Below are 16,233 nucleotides of genomic sequence, written 5' to 3' on the forward strand. Positions count from 1 at the left end.
GATAAAGTCAGTGGTTTTCTTAGCTTTATTACAAAAGACAGGAGGCCCCTGGCTGTCACCGTCTGCCACTTCCCACCCTTCAGAAGCCCCTCTTTGAAACTTTTCCACTCATGCTTTGGGTTGTTGCCTCCGTATCTCTGATCAACATGCCTGTTGCCACGTTTTTATTTTTCAACTGTGGGCGTTACTTACTTCTCATTGTGGAAGAGGAAGGGTAACTGTCTTTGACTGCTCCACCTCCAGAACACACACACACAGCTCCGCATCCTCTGTCATAGTCGTATCCTCATTTTGGTTAGATCAGTATTCAGTGATTACATTATTGTAACTGGAAATGCTCTCCACAGCTGTGAGGTGCATGATCTTTTTTCCTGCACGATCTCTTGATTTCTCTGGTGTTAATACTTCATTCAACTGCACGTTCGTCCTCAGTGTGTAAATCCCCCTGGTACATTCAGGCACTTCAAGCTGCCTCCCACTTGCACCGAAGGCAGTCTCTCCTGGTGCCTTCTGGCCTACTCGAGCCAGAAGCCTGCTGCTTGTGGGCCGACATTCTCCACTCACTTTTTGTCTTAACAACTTTCTTGAGATATAATGCACATGACATACAGCTCACCCTTTGAGAGTACATAATTTCAGTGGTGGTTTTTTTTGGGTTTTTGTTTGTTTGTTTTTGAGATGGAGTTTTCCTCTTGTTGTTCAGGCTGGAGTGCAATGGTGGGATCTCGGCTCACTGCAACCTCTGCCTCCCAGGTTCAAGGAATTCTCACGTCTCAGCCTCCCGAGTAGTTGGGGTTACAGGCGCATACCACCATGCCTGGCAAATTTTTGTATTTTTAGTAGAGATGGGGTTTCACCATGTTGGCCAGCTGGTCTCGAACGCTTGACCTCAGGTGATCCACCCACCTCGACCACGCAAAGTGCTGGGATTACAGGTGCGAGCCACCACCCCCTACCCTCAGTGGTTTTTATATTCACAAACTGTGCAACCATCACCACTCTCTAATTCCAGAACATTTTTGTTGTGCCCCAAAGAAATCTGATACCCTATAGCAGTCAGTCTTCATCCCTGGTTCCCCCAGACCCTGGCAGCTAAGACCTTCTGTGGACATTTTGTGTACGTGGGATTGGGTAATCTGCGGCCTTTTGGATCTGGCTTCTTTCCCCTGGCTGAATGCTGTCACGGTCTATCCGTGTTGCAGCGTGAGTCGGCTCTTCAGTCCTCTCATGTCTGAATAGAACTCCCCTGCATGCCTAGACCACATCTTGTTGACTTACCAGGTGATAGTCATTTGGGTTCTTTCTGCTTTTTTGTTATTATGAAGAATTCTCTGGCTCACTTGTATGTTGGATCCCCTATATCTTTACAATTCCTAGATTTCTTCTCTTCTTTAGGTGCAAGGTAAAGTTTCTGCAAGGACACATGTCTGAAAATGCCTTTATCCTGCCTCTCATGTGGCTTGCCTGGGTATATAATTTAAGGCTCGAAATAATTTTTCTTCAGGATGTTGAAGATGTTTCTTCATTGTTTTCTAGCTTTGTTGCTGTTTAGAAATCCTATGCCATTTCTAGTTTTTATCGTTTGTAAAAATTCGCCCACTTCAGAAGTTGGTAGGCTGTCTTCTCTGTCTCCTGTGTTCTAAAGTCTGTGAGTGAGGCTTGCTTTTGTCCATTTTGCTGGACATTGATTGAACTCTTCCATCCTGCCCCTCGTTTCTGTTGACTCTGAATTAATATCTTTGATTTCCTCTTCTGTGCGTTATCTTTTTCTCTTTTCTTGATCTCTTTTCATTTGGATTTGTAGTTTTCTGTTCCTCCCCTCTTTTTTGGGGGGGAACAGAGTCTTGCTTTGTGGCCCAGGATGGAGTACAGTGACACCATCTCAGTTCACTGCAACCTCTGCCTGCCAGGCTCAAGCCAGCCTCCCACCTCAGCCTCCCAAGTACCTGGGACTACAGGCACGTGGCACCACACCGCACTAATTTTTGTGGTTTTTGCAGAGGTGGGGCGTCGCCATGTTGCCCAGGCTTGTATTCCATTTTGTTATTCGTTGCATCTATTTTCTGGAAATTTTGCTACCCTTTCCCGTGTAGTCCCTTTTCTGTTTCTGCTGTTACAGTTTCACTCTGTAAAAGGGCTTTTGTGTGCTTTGTGTTTTTCTTTTTCTCCTTTTTAAATATCTCCCTATTCTTATTTCATGACTACACTGTCTCCTCCTCTCTCTCTGGAAATATTACCAACAGTTTGCTTTTGAAGTGTTTTCCCTAAATAGTCTCTCTTTCCTGCAAGTTGCTTTTCTCTGTTTATTCCTGTCTCAATCATTCATCTCAGTCTTTCATAAAGTTCTTAGGTGCTTTTCTCAAATGGGAGGTGATTTCTAGATGTCTACTGAGGTGTTGGAGTGGGATTAGAAGTTGATTCGAAGCTCCATGAACATTGACTTTGGGCCTCTTGGGGTGATCTGGCTGTGCCATTCCACTGGAGAACTACCCCTGGTCTCCAAAGCTTTTTTAGATTCCTGGGAGAATACCTTTCCATTCCCTGCCTTAGAGGCAAATGCTGTCTGCCTCCTATTCTGGGAATGAGTGGGGCTGGGGAGAGGAAAGAAGAATGGGAGAAACTCAGAACTTTAGTGTGTGTTACTTTTATCTCTCCATTAAAAAAATAGAATACCCCAACCTCAACTCAGTCCAGACCTAACGCGTTTTCTCCAGAGAATAAACATGTATATTCTGCTAATCGCTTCTTAAACAGACTTTTAAAACCTTTCTTTTGCTTTCTAGTCCTGTGTTCACCCTCCCTTCCAGAGGTGTCTCGTGCTAACAATTCATTAGCCTTTTGTGAATCATTCCATTCTCATCAGATATTATTTTGGTGGCACGCATGTCTATTTAGGAATGAAATTTTCTCAGGTCTGTCAAGTTACATATCAGTCGTCTACCTGATTCAGCTTCTGTAATTTTGTTGTTTCCTCTCTAATTCTTTTTTTTTGAGTGATGCCTTTATAAAAACCCCTTTTTTTGCTTTTATGATTTTTTTGACACGTAATAATTGTACATATGTATGGGGTAGTGTGTGATATTATGATACATGTATACTAAATTTAATGATCAAATCAGGGTACTTACCATATTCATCATTGCCTTATAGGAGACATTTTAATTGGCTTTTTTTTTTTTTTCAGACAGAGTCTTGCTCTGTTGCCCAGGCTGGAGTGCGGTGGCACGATCTCGGCTTGCTGAAGTCTCTGTCTCCCTGTTTCAAGTGATTCTCCTGCTTCAGCCCCCCAAGTAGCTAGGAATACAGGAGCGTGCCACTATGCCCAGCTGATTTTTGTAGTTTTAGTAGAGACGGTTTCTCCATGTTGGCCAGGCTGGTTTCCAACTCCTGACCTCAAGTGATCCGCTTGCCTTAGCCTCCCAAAACTGCTGGCATTACAGGCGTGAGCCACCGCACCCAGCCTCAATTGACAGTTTAATGGGATTTTGAGAGGATGTGAGTGTAAATTACTGTGTTCAGGCTCTCATCTTTACAGAGTTCTTCACAGTTTTTCTTTCCATAACTATTTGGGGTTGTCTGTTGTGATCGGGTCACTCTGTGAATTTGTGGCACAGGACTCAGGGCTTCTTTCTGCATGTTCCCTGCTGTCACTCATGGCCTTGAGCCTTCGGCAGGCTCTAACAGTGTGGCCCGAGGAGGCTTAGCCGCCTGGCTTAGTTGCTTCAGTTTTGACTCCTGGTTTTGCTCAGCCTTCCTGACTTTCACCTTCTCCCTGAAGGCCACCCCCTATCAATGGGGCACTAGTCTCAGATCCTTGTTTAGCCTCACTGCCCGCTCCATACAGCTGATAGGGCATCCAAGGGGTTTCTTGTCCCTGAACACACAGGAAACTGATCCTGCATCGTCAATGCTTGTTTTGAGCTTGAGGCTAATCCGCATTCTTAAACATGCTGTGGATCTTTTTCTTTGCCGTTGGTGTGGGAGGTCTTCCCTGTTCTTGTTTCCTGCTTTTCTTGGAACTATCTGGTTCATTCCCTGTTCTTCTTTATTTGCTCTTCCCTGCAGAGTGGGCATATATGGGCATATACGTAATCATGGAAACAGTACTCGGAGCCGTCTGTGCCCATGCTTGCTCTGACATGGGAGCCAGTCTCTTTAACATGTCTTTTGCATTGACGTTCTGTTTGGTTTTCGAGTTTTTCTAGAGGTTTTCTTGCTGTCATCCTAAGTATGGTTTATGAATGCCGATCCTTGGTTTTACGCATTATTCTGACCCCCATTAGTGCTCTACAGCTGGCTGTGGGCAGGCAGTACCTCACTGGATCACTTTTTTGTTGTAGAAAAGGAAACTTAGCCAATATAAAAGATGTAAGTGGACTGAATGCAGTGGCTCACACCTGTAATCTCAACACTTCGGGAAGCCAAGGAGGGAGGATCACTTGAGGCCAGGAGTTCAAGACCAGCCTGGTCAACATAGTGAGAACTTGTCTCTACAAAAACTAAAAGAAAAAAAAAAAAAAAAAAGAATTAGCCTGGTGCAGCAGGGGTATGCCTGCAGTCCCAGTGACTCAGGAGGCTGAGGCAGGAGGATCGTTTGAGCCCAGGAGTTCGAGGCTGTAGTGAACTATATGATTGATTGTGCCACGGTACTCCAGCCTGGGTGACAGAGAAGACCCCATCTCAAACGAAACAAAACAAACAAAACCTCCACCCCCCCCCCCCCCAAAAAAACAACAACAAATGTAGGCGCTTATGTCTTGCCAAATCTGTCAAAACATTGCCTGCTTTCTCCTGAAATGGAAAGTAGTGACAAGATTATTCCTTGACTCCTGTGCTTCTATCTTATGACAGTTCTTGCATTTTAAAAATACAGCTTATCGCTTTTTTTTTTTTTTAAGTGACAAAGTCTAATTCTGTCACCCAGGCTGGATGACATTGGCACAATCATAGCTCATGACATCCTCGACCTCCTGGGCTCAAGCAATCCTCTCCCCTCAGCCTCCTGAGCAGCTGACACTACAGGCACGCACCACCGTGCAGGCCTTATCACTCGTTTTATTGTACTAAGGTGAAAATGTCCCATTGGTTAAGTAATTAGTAGGGGTGTGTGTGTGTGTGTGTGTTTCTTGAGAGCATTTTCAATCTGAAGTCATCTGAGAAAGAAGAATTTTTTCTTTTTTTACTGGGAGAATAATTTTCGATACTGTTGAAATATTTATGACATGTCTCTCTTTCTCTAAAGTTGTGCCAAATCTTTGGAGTGTTGATGGAGAAGTTACAGTAACTGAACAGAAGCCGGGGGAAATTGCTGAAGAACTTGCAAGCTCCTACGAAAGAAAGCTCATCGAGGTAAGGAGTCTGCATCTTTGTTTCTGATGTTGGCTGCTTTGGAGACTCTCCAGGACAAGCGTAGCCTGTTCTAAAGACATATGAGCAAAACAACTAAGCAACTCTTCAGCCCCACAAAACAAAACAAGACCAAGTCAGTGTGCTTTATAAAGAGAAGTATGAACTGATCCTTTGAAACATTACTTAATTATTGGAAATTTCTGGCACTTATGATAAGGAAATAAGAGAAAAATATATATGTAACATTAAAAATGAAATAGTTGTAACATTTGGAGATGAAAACAGGAGAGAATATGGCATGCACCTTTGTGCTGTTAAATATGAAAATATGGATGAGGTGAACTATTTTTCAGAAAAAACATTCCTTATCAGAATTAATTGAAGATGAGGCAGACTGGTCAAAGGGAACCCCTCGCCCTCAAAAGAAAAAACAAAACAAAAAACAAAAAACCAAAACACTTTGGAATAAAGTTGTACAAGTAACTGAAGAGCTGCTTCCTTAGAAGACAGCAAGCCTAGATGGTTTCATGGTGATTTCTAGGAAACTCTTCAAGGTAATACACAAAGAGCCCTTTGCTATTTATATTTCCTGAGAGGGTTTTTATACATCTCTATCTTGGTTCAGGTATGCATTACCATGATATAAAAAAATCCTGACAAAGATAGCATAAAAAAGAACACTATCAAATAGAATCATCTGTGTATAAGATGTATAAAAATTCTAGAAAGTCGTTACTCAAATTCAGTCACATATTAAAAGAACAGTGCACGTAAAGCATAGGGTTTATTTAGGATTGCAAGGATGGCTGCATGCTAGATATGCATCCATGTAAATCATCTCATTAGTGGCCTCAAGGAGGAAAACCAGATATTTATCTTGGTAGGTAATGAAAAATCATTTTATAACTTTATTGATACCTGATAAACAATATTCTTCATAAATGAGGAATAAAGGTAATTCTTGGATATGATAAAGAGGTTTTTCAAAAACCATGGATTATTACCGTATTCGATGGTGAAGTTGCGAAGCTGTTTTTGATGAGCTGTGTGTACGTGTTGTAATGGTCCCTTGGTGGTAGGATTATAAGCCATGTGTGTATGTACATACATACACATGCTAACTATACAAGCATACTTTTGGTTGTTTCTAAATCTTCTACAGCGAGTTTTATTTTGATAATCAGGAAAGCACTCACTCATTGCTGTGGAGACATGCCTGAGCTTGGGTGGGTTTCAGAAGCCCAGGGCCTTGGAGGGGGCCCCCTAAGTTCATTGCTGGTTCAGGCTGCCATTCTTACCATCTGTTTTGTCTGGTCTCTAAATTGACTCTAAAGAAGGAAGGTGACTTTAGAAACATCTTGCATTCTAACTCAAGTGAGCGCAAGGGAAGGCAAGCTGAGGCCTTAACACACAGGCTGGTGGAGATGAGTCAAAAGCCAGGCTGGGGAGGCCTGGGGACAGGGCACTCTTGTGTGGTCTCTGCCCACCGCTGTGCCCTTCCTTGGGAGCTCCCTTAGTGGGGCCATGAGACTGAGACTTGGCTGGTGGCAGTGTCAGGGTTCTGGGCCACGAGTTTATGCCTGGAAGGCCCAAGTGGAGAGGGAAACAGGGCCCCCATCTCAGGATTGTATTTCTTTCCCCCAGTGGACTCTGAGCCCCTGGAAGGTGGGACCGTGTCTTTGCCAGCTCTGTACATTCCACAGCCACTTATTGGCAAATGGTAGATGCTACATAACCCTTGAATTTTTAAATTCTCCCTAGGATGGGGATGTCTGGATTTACTGAATGAAAGAAGGCCTGATGAGCTTAGAGAGGGTGAAAGGTTCTCAGAATGAAAGTGCAGGATGAAAGGTTCTGTTCCTCTGGGGAACAAGGGTGCTAAGGTGAGGACTCCATCAGACCAGTGCAGCTCAGCAAGGGCGCCTGCTTCGCAGGGTCCACAAAGGCATTGAGTGCTGGGTCCAGGCACCGCTCTCCGTGGAGATTCTCCACCTGTGGGGCTGCTGGGCAGCGTGTGGGGTGGGGTGGGGTGGGGGTGCAAGAAGACAGTGATTGGGTGTTTGACCCTCTGAGCCAAGTGCCACTACTTCATTCGTGAGCCGGGTGGTTGGATGACTTGTTTCAGTGTTTATCAGATGCCTGCTTTCTTCATCAGCAACAGCAAGAGCAGAGGCTGAATACAAGGAAAGCATTGGCAGGCCTGAAAGGAGACTCACAGGTCGGAACAGAGTGGAGGAGGGGAGAAAGGTGGTACTGTGCCTGTGTCCTGGCTGTATCATCACCTGCTTTGCTTTGACCATGTGAAATTCTCATCTCCTGCTGTGCTGACCTCAGCTGGGATGTGTGGAGAGGATCAGGTCATGTGGGGAGTTACTGCAGGGTTCACCTGCCTGTCTGTTCTGGCCAGCTGTGAGAGGGTGACTGTGGAACTACCAAACGGGAGGGCTCAAAGTTCAGGCATGAAGGTGTGAAGACCTAAAGTCAATGCCATAAAGCCCTCTTTAAATGGGCTGATCTCAATTAACCTTAGGTGACCTTAGGTGATCCATCCGCCTTGGCCTCCTAAAGTGCTGGGATTACAGGTGTGAGCCACTGCACCTGGCCCACAGTTAAGTCTTAACTAGAGCTCAGAGCGTCCTGGTGGAAATTAGATTAGATCACTAATTAGAAATTAGATTAGATAGCTAATAAGAGCACATGAGTTCTGTAGGGGAAGCATACATTCCTCTGGCCCTCAGTGTTAGCAGGAAGCATAGCTTGGAGAGCCTGGGGAGGCCATTGAACAATAGACGGTGCCAACACAGTTCATGCACACCCATTGAGTGCCTTCTCAGTGTCCAGCCCTTAGCTTCCTTTCTCCTCCCTTTGTGACTTTTCCTAGCCTGGGAGCAGCAGTGTTGATGGTTGTAGGAGATGAGCCAAGGAAGTTGTGAGGTTGAAACAGAGACGTCCCTGAAATGGCATTCACTACCCTAGATGGAGCCTTTTTTTTTTTTTTTTTTTTTTTTTTTTGAGACAGAGTCTCACTCTGTTGCCAGGCTGGAGTGCAGAGGCGTGATGTTAGCTGGCTGCAACCTCTGCCTCCTGGGTTCAAACGATTCTCCTGCCTCAGCCTCCTAAGTAGCTGGGACTATAGGCATGCGTCACCACGCCCAGCTAATTTTTGTATTTTTAGTAGAGATGGGGGTTTCACCATGTTGGTCAGAATGGTCTCAATCTCTTGACCTCATGATTCACCCGCCTCAGCCTCCCAAAGTACTGGGATTATAGGCGTGAGCCACTTGCAGAGCGACTTCTTGTGGATGAGGCAGATGTGCCTGTTCTGATCGTCAGGACACAGGATTGAAGTGCAGAGGTGGGGTTATACCCGCAGACCTGGAGCCGTGTCTTTGACAACAGCTCTGCAGAGTTTGGCAGCTAACCACAGCTTCTTTAGATAATTCCTCTCCGCTTCTTAGAGACTGTTAGTGATGCTCAGAATTTCTTCTGTAAACTTCCCCATCCTTCTTGAAATTCTAAGACATCAGAAGAGAAACAATTGTTCTCACCAGGGTTTTGAAGATAAAATATATTGAACACATCCAAGATAGATCTCTTCTGAGTCTCTTGCTTCTTTACCTCTTTTAAGTACATTTCCTTTGGTTTGGACTCATCTTCAGAGATGTTCTATTCTTTTTCAGCAGTTGCCTTCACAGCAGTGTGACATGTTGGTGACATTTGGACTTTGGGCCTGCATCACTTTGTCGCTGCCTTCTGCAGCCTGGTGACTTGGAAAGCACATGTATCGCATGTCAGACTGAGTTCAGATTTGCCACTTACTGCTGTATGTTCCTGGGCACAGCCCCTAACCTCTCTAAGCCTCAAGTTCTCCATTAGTGAAATGCAGCCAGTCATACTTGTGAGTAGGTTTGTTTTGGGAATGGCACATGAAGAACCCAGCTGAGTGCCTGCAGTATACAAGAGGTGTCTCTGTGCTTCCTCTTCTCCCCTCTGTCCTGACTTCCTTTGGAGGGCTTCCCTCTCCAGCGTAGCATGCTGTCTGGGTGGGACAGTACATCCAAGTGCTTTGCCCTGGTTTTGGTTCAGGGCAGGGCACATGACCTGAGCTAGGCCAATGGGGGTTTAACGCTGAAGGTATATAAGAAGGCAGCAATGCTTGGGAGGCCATTTATTCAATAGCAATTAACAATAAGCATTTATTCAATAGATTACTAGCAATGAGTCTGGTAAGACTCTAGTGGTTTTCTGTGTTGAACCTGCCAGAATTGCTCTGGTTTCAGTTCCTTTTTTTTTTTTTTTTTTTTTTCTCTTGAGACAGAGTCTCATTCTGTCACCCAGGCTGGAGTGCAATGGCACAATCTCGGCTCACTGCGACCTCTGCCTCCCAGGTTCAAGCAGTTCTCCTGCTTCAGCCTCCCAAATAGCTGAGATTACAGATGCGTGCCACCACACCCGGCTAATTTTTTATATTTTTAACAGAGATGGGTTTTCACCATCTTGGCCAGGCTGGTCTCGAACTCCTGACCTCAGGTGATCCACCTGCCTCGGCCTCCCACAGTGATGGGATGGATTACAGGCATGAGCCACTGTGCCTGGCCCCAGTTAGTTTTGTGAGCCCGATTTCCCCACTTTTCTGCCTGTTTATAGTGAATTCTATTTTAGTTTAGGTTAGAATCTTTTTGTTTTTGTTTTTGTTTTGCTTTTACAGGACCTTGGGAGCAGTTACACTGCCAGTGCTTGCCTCATAAATTGGCACCAATGGGTTCCAACACTTTTGATGTGTCCAGGGGTCATTTTTATATAACAGCAGCATGGGCTTTTCAATAAAATACTGGATTTTTGTATAAGGATTTTTGCTTTTGTTTACCAGCGGCGCCCTCACTTACATAAAGCTTTCTATCCGTATGTAATTCAGTTCTCCTTCCGCTCACTGTTTACCAGGGCTTAGCTCCCTCATGCTGCCTTCAGGCTCTCCCAGGTCTTGCTTGCGGGCACCGTTTTCTAGCTGTTTGCCCCACTTGTGTATCTTCTGCTTCAATATTGCCGGTCCATCCCTCTGCAAACAGAACTTTACTTCCTTCCATATGGCAGGGCTCGGCTAGCTGTTGATTGATTTTTAAAATTGTAAGACACTTATCATTTACTATCTGAGTGTAGTTAATCCCTGAATTTTTCTCATGAGTAAAATAATGGTGTATTAGCAACATTTGTTCTCATTATAATGGCAGAGTTGCTATTAATGGAAAAGTAAGCGTAAACATCAAGCTGGTAAAAAATACACTCATAATCACATGCTGTAGATAACTGTGAATGTGATCATCATTTTAATAAACTGTAAACATTCCGGAAGCAGCCAGCACCCTGGGAGCAGTTACACCACCAGTGTTTGCCTCATAAATTGGCACCAATGGGTTCCAACACTTTTGACTTGTCCGGGAGTCATTTTTACATAAGAGCAGCATGGGCTTTTCAATAAAATACTGGATTCTGTATCAGGACTCAGGATAAAAAACTCTAAGCTGAGATCTACATTAAACTGATACTCAAAGTGAAAGGTATGATGTGACTCTTTTTTTTGTTTTGTTTTTTTTTAATGGCGTCTCACACTGTATACACAGCCCAGGATGGAGTACAGTGGTATACGATCTCGGCTCACGGCAACCTCTGCCTCCCCGGTTCAAGTGATTCTCCTGCTTCCCTCTCCGTAGTAGCTGGGATTACAGGCATGCGCTACCATGCTCAGCTAATTTTTGTATTTTTAGTAGAGACAGGGTTTCACCAAATTGACCAGGCTGGTCTCAAACTCCCGTCCTCAAGTGATCTGCCCACCTCGGCCTCCCAAAGTGCTGGGATTACAGGTGTGAGCCACCATGCCGATCCTGTTTTTTTTGTTTTTTGTTTTTAAATCACATGAAACTGAGTGGATTGAGACCAGGCTCTTACCTCCTGTAGTTTGATTACCAAGCAAAACTGAGTGTTTAAGTGCCTCTTATGTATCAGTGAAAAGGGGTAGGAAGTTATAGTTTCCAGCAGGATAGATGTAATTCCCACTAAAGTGTGAATGACTAACACGGCTAAACCTCCAAGGAGTTCTTAAAATCTTTTTATTACGTAAAAGTTGAAACATACACAGATATAAATGAGTGTAATGAGCTTCTGTGTACTCATCACCTGGCTGTAGCTGTTAGTAACTCCTGGCCAATCTTGCTTTATCTGTATCTTGTCCCACCCCTCAAACCTCAGCCTCTCATGGTATTTTGAAGAAAATTCCAGATTCCATATTATTACATTCCTGAGTATTTTAGAATCTATCTTTAAAAGATAAGAGCTCTTTTAAAAACCCCACATTACTGCAATACGATAGTCACACTTTGAAAAGCCTGTTAAAGAAGGGTCATGCTAGTCCCAGTGATTCTCAGGTTGGAGTGTCAGGGAGAGGAGCTTCTTTAAGAAGGTCTTTCAGGGGGTCCCTGGCTCACTCTTTCTCATCCCCAGCTTCCCGAACAAGGAACTGGAGCATCTCATTTACGCAAGATGGCTTAGCTCGGAGCTTTCCTGCCTCTTGGATATGCCCTTTGCTTGGGTGTCTGCCTTGACTTCAGTTAGCAACACACACAGGTCAGCAGCACAGCTGCACAGGCCCTGGGAAAGTGAGGGATTTGAGGACGAGGACGTGTGACCCAGCCTGCAGGCTTCACCAGCGCATGGATTTCCAGCCTCCAGCGTGGTCTCCTTTACAAATGGACTCCTTCCCTAACGAAGGTCTCTCCAGGAGGAGGAGGCAGGCTGTATCTCACACAGGTGTCTCTGTTTTTTTAAAATAACATATGTATTTTACTGGTAAAGAATAGGCAAAAGAGCATAAAGAACTTGCATATACTGATCACCCTACTTCAATAATTATCAACTCTTGGCCAGTCTTGTTTCATCTACTCACCCTCCTGTTTCCCCAGTATCACGTAGTGTTTGGAAGGAAATCCGAAGCACAACGTTGATTTCGCCCCTAAGTAGTTAGGAATATATTGGTAGTAAACTACAAAGGCTCTCTTTTGTAAAACAGAAAAAACTCTGTAGGATCATTATCACACCAAAAGTTGGCAGTAATTCTTTGGTATTGTCAAATATCTGGTGAGTGTTCACATTTGCAGTTTAAACAGATGTTTGAGTCAGGATCCTAGTAAGGTCCCCACCTCACGATTAGTGACGGATCTCTTGAGTCTCTTTTAATCTGTGTGTTCGGTCACCTGTGTCTCCTTGCCTCTCCCTTTCTTCCTTACCTGTCATTTATTAGTTGAAGAACCTGGGTTGTTGATCCTGGAGAATTTCTTCCACCAGTGCTTTTTGAGGGTCTATTACGTGTGTGATACTCGGTGGCCTGTTGGGTTTTTTGTGATATTTTATGAAAAGCAGCTATAGATATTGATGTTACAGCCTGGGCAATGTAGTGAGACCCTGTACTTACAAAACAATGTTTTTTTAACTAGCCGGGTGCAGCAGCATGCCTGTGGTGCCAACCACTCAGGAGGTTGAGGCAGGAAGATTGCTTGAGCCCAGAAGGTCAAGGCTGCAGTGAGCTATTGAAGGAGGAGGTGGGACTTGACTCCAGAGGTGGAACTCAGACACTGGACCAAACTGACTACTAGCTAAAACAGGGCTGGGTGGAAGCAGCTTTCCATCAGACATGCTTGTGGGTACCATGTCAGTTTATCATCGTCCTGGCAACATCCAGAAGTTACCGCTCCTTTCCATGGCAATGACCCAAAAGTTAATACTTCCTCTCTAGAAATTTCTGCATAAACGACCCCTTAATCTACACGTAATTAAAAGTAGGTACAAATGTGACTACACAACTGCCCTGAGCTGCTGCCTTCTGTCTACGGGTCACCCTGCCTGCAGGAGCAGTCCCGGAGCTGTCACTCCACTGGAGCTGTGACACCGCTGCTTCGATAAAGCTGTTTTCTACTACCTCCAGCTTGCCCTTGAGTACTTTCCCGGGCACAACCAAGAACCCTTGCAGGCTAAGCCCTTCTTTGGGAGCTCATCAGTCCTGCATCACTATGATGGCGCCACTGTACTCCAGCCTAGGTGACAGAGCGAGACGTCTCCAAAACAGACAAACAAATAAAAAAAGATAATGAAGGTAATAGCAGTTAGGGCAAATTGAGGGGCTATTCTATTTTTAGGCACTGTGTGAATTGCATTACATGGACTGTCTGATTTGTTGTTCTCTGCAGACCTACAGATGAGGAAGCCGAGGCTTGGAAGGGCTAAGTCACCTGCCTGAGGTCACAGGGCTAGCATGGGTAGAAGCAAGATTTGACCCCTTGACTGACCCCACAGTTGGTTCTGTGGCCTTCTCTGTACCTGACTAGAAACAGGAATCGGGCCTGCCTTGCCTGCTAGCTCTAACTTTTAGTTCTAAGCAGAGCCAGGAAAATGAACTCAGTGACAAACATGCTGGCTGTTAGCTTGTCAAGAACTAGGGAACGATGGAAGCGATGAGGAGGGAGAATGGAAACCGATTCTGGCTGGCGACACGGTTTCTGATGTGAGCACTTACTGGGTAAACAGCCGTGTGTGCTGCCTTGGATGGCAGGCCCCTTCTGATGCCTCTTGTGCCCACTGGGTGTCCCCATCTGTTCCTGTGTGCTGGGGTTATCCGCCTGTGCAGCAGGAGGAAAAGGGTCCGCTATTGGCACTGTCTTCTTCTCAATGGCTCTTCCTTCTTCCCTCCTCTCCCTTGGCCTCTCAGTTACCTGTTTGCATTTGCCTGGGGCGTGTTCAGGTGCAGGTCACAGTCGTGCCTCTGTGCAGGCATGCTCGCACTCCCAGCTTTGTAGTGTCTATCTTTGCTGATCTTTTGATTTCTCTCACAGAACCTTGTATACCTCGTTTCCCATTTCATGGCGAGGTCGCCAGCCTCTCTGGTGGCAGCGCCGGGCCCTGATCTTTGCTGTGTCTCCACCCCGTGTGTTCTGTTTCGCTTCCATTTCTGCTGAAGCTTCATTTCCGGTTGTGCCTCTGATCTGGAAGTCTGGAGTGCTTGCGAATGAACAGATGAACTTCCTCAGAGAAACACTTGGAAAATGATCCAATAGTCCTTTTTTGGGCGATAGATAAAAATACTTGTAATTATAGTGGCTGGTTTTCAGCTTTTCAGACCCACACTATTTTGGGCCTGTTTTATATTTGCCTTCCTCTTTGAGGCGGGAAGTGGCTTCAAGAAGCCAGAAGGAGTCCTATGGCCTTGATGGAAGCGAGTGAAAGAGATGTCGTCCAGTCAAGGTTGGGCTCAGAGTTCAGAATACACCCGGGGAAGGGACAGGGCTGTCCTGAATGCTGCATGAGCTCAGCCTGCTGGCAACATCAAGGGCTCATCACTGGCAGTGTGGAGGAGCTGGAGAAACTGGGGGTGCGGGGAGAGTGAAGAACGCCGAGACAGGGAAGAGGGAGGGACTTGTGGCATTTAATGCATGTAGATGGACAATGACAAACTACTCCGGACCCAGTCTGCTTGGTCCATTTCTTTTTCTGCTTCAAACTTGCCAGTGGCTCACTTTCGCCCTTAGGTTCCTGTAAAAGTAACATGTACACATGTTAAAGTAAGCCTTTTTGCTATGTTCTTGCGTTCCCGCTCTGAGCATGTTTTCCTTTCTCAGATGCACGTGTTCTCACTGCAGACCTTTACACAGGCAGATAGAAGGTCCCATCTGGAACCCTGTTCTTTTTTCATGAGCCGTCTCTGTCCATTGTCCCTGGCTGACTTCTGATCTTTCAAATCTCATCCTGGAAGCCTTCTCGAATCACCCTACTGCACTCCTGAAGACTGGGTTCAGTTTGCCCCAGGTGTCGTGCACGTCCTTTGTGTCACCTCTCCTAATCCTGCTAGTACGGTGTCTTGAATGTGCCCCACTTATCTGTGTTCATCCTTCATGGCCTCTGGTACCTGGTTGGTGCTTGTATCATTGAATAAATAGTTTTTTTGGTTGCAGAATAAAAAAACTTGGCTCAGGCTGTCTGTGACAAAGACTGTGTTATTTATCAAGGTCTGTCTCATTTTTCTTTTTGTAGACACATAGGACAGATGCATTTCCTAGTCTCCTTTATGGGTAGCTTGGGACTATGTGACTAGTTTTGGCCAATGGGTTGAAAGTAGAGATAATGAGCATTATCCTAGACTGAGGCATAGGAGAGTGGGGATGAGTTTTCTTGGTTCTTGCTCCCCTGCCATGGTGATTCTGGAAGCCATGTGTTCCATGATGCATAGCTAGAAAATGACACTAGCCTGGATTCCTGAGTCACTGCTTGGAGGAGAGTTGCTCTGTTGTGTTGCCGGATCCACTATAGACTTTGTGAGAGCAGGAATTGACTGGTATCTGTTCAGCTTGTTATTACCACTGAGTCGAGCCTGTCATGGTAATCTCGAGGAAGGGAATCCCTTGGCCCAAGGAAAAGTCTGGCTTTAGCTGTGGCAAATGCTTGATACTTAAGCTGTGTTACCGGGCTCCTGTTTCTCTCTCTTTAGTGTGCTTTTCTCTTCCCTTTCTGGGTTGACATCATTTTTGGTAGGTGTATTAGTCCGTTGTCATGGTGCTGATAAAGACATACCCCAGACCGGGAGGAAAAAGAGGCTTAATGGACTCAGTTCCACATGGCTGGGGAGACCTCACAATCATGGCAGAAGGCAAGGAGTAGCAAGTTGTGTCTAACATGGATGGTGGCAGGCAAAGAGAGAGAGCTTGTGCAGGGGAACTCCCCCTTATAAAAGCATCAGATCTCGTGAGACTTACTCACTGTCACAAGAACAGCACGGGAAAGAGCTGCCCCCATCCTTCTGTTACCTCCCACTGGGTCCCTCCCACGACACGTGGGAATTGTGGGAGC

At 45.3% G+C, this 16,233-nt stretch overlaps 1 protein-coding gene across 1 annotated transcript in view; it reads left to right on the forward strand.

Moving 5' to 3' along the window:
• The window catches only part of SNX29 (sorting nexin 29), a 593,032-nt gene that overhangs the window by 293,149 nt on the left and 283,650 nt on the right, over positions 1-16,233 (forward strand). The window contains exon 16 of the mRNA XM_023231145.3: positions 5,243-5,349. Within this exon, the coding sequence (XP_023086913.1) occupies positions 5,243-5,349 (107 nt within the window). The remainder of the gene's footprint in view (positions 1-5,242; positions 5,350-16,233) is intronic.

Source organism: Piliocolobus tephrosceles, chromosome 17, assembly GCF_002776525.5.
Source record: "Piliocolobus tephrosceles isolate RC106 chromosome 17, ASM277652v3, whole genome shotgun sequence".
Lineage (NCBI taxonomy): Eukaryota > Metazoa > Chordata > Mammalia > Primates > Cercopithecidae > Piliocolobus > Piliocolobus tephrosceles.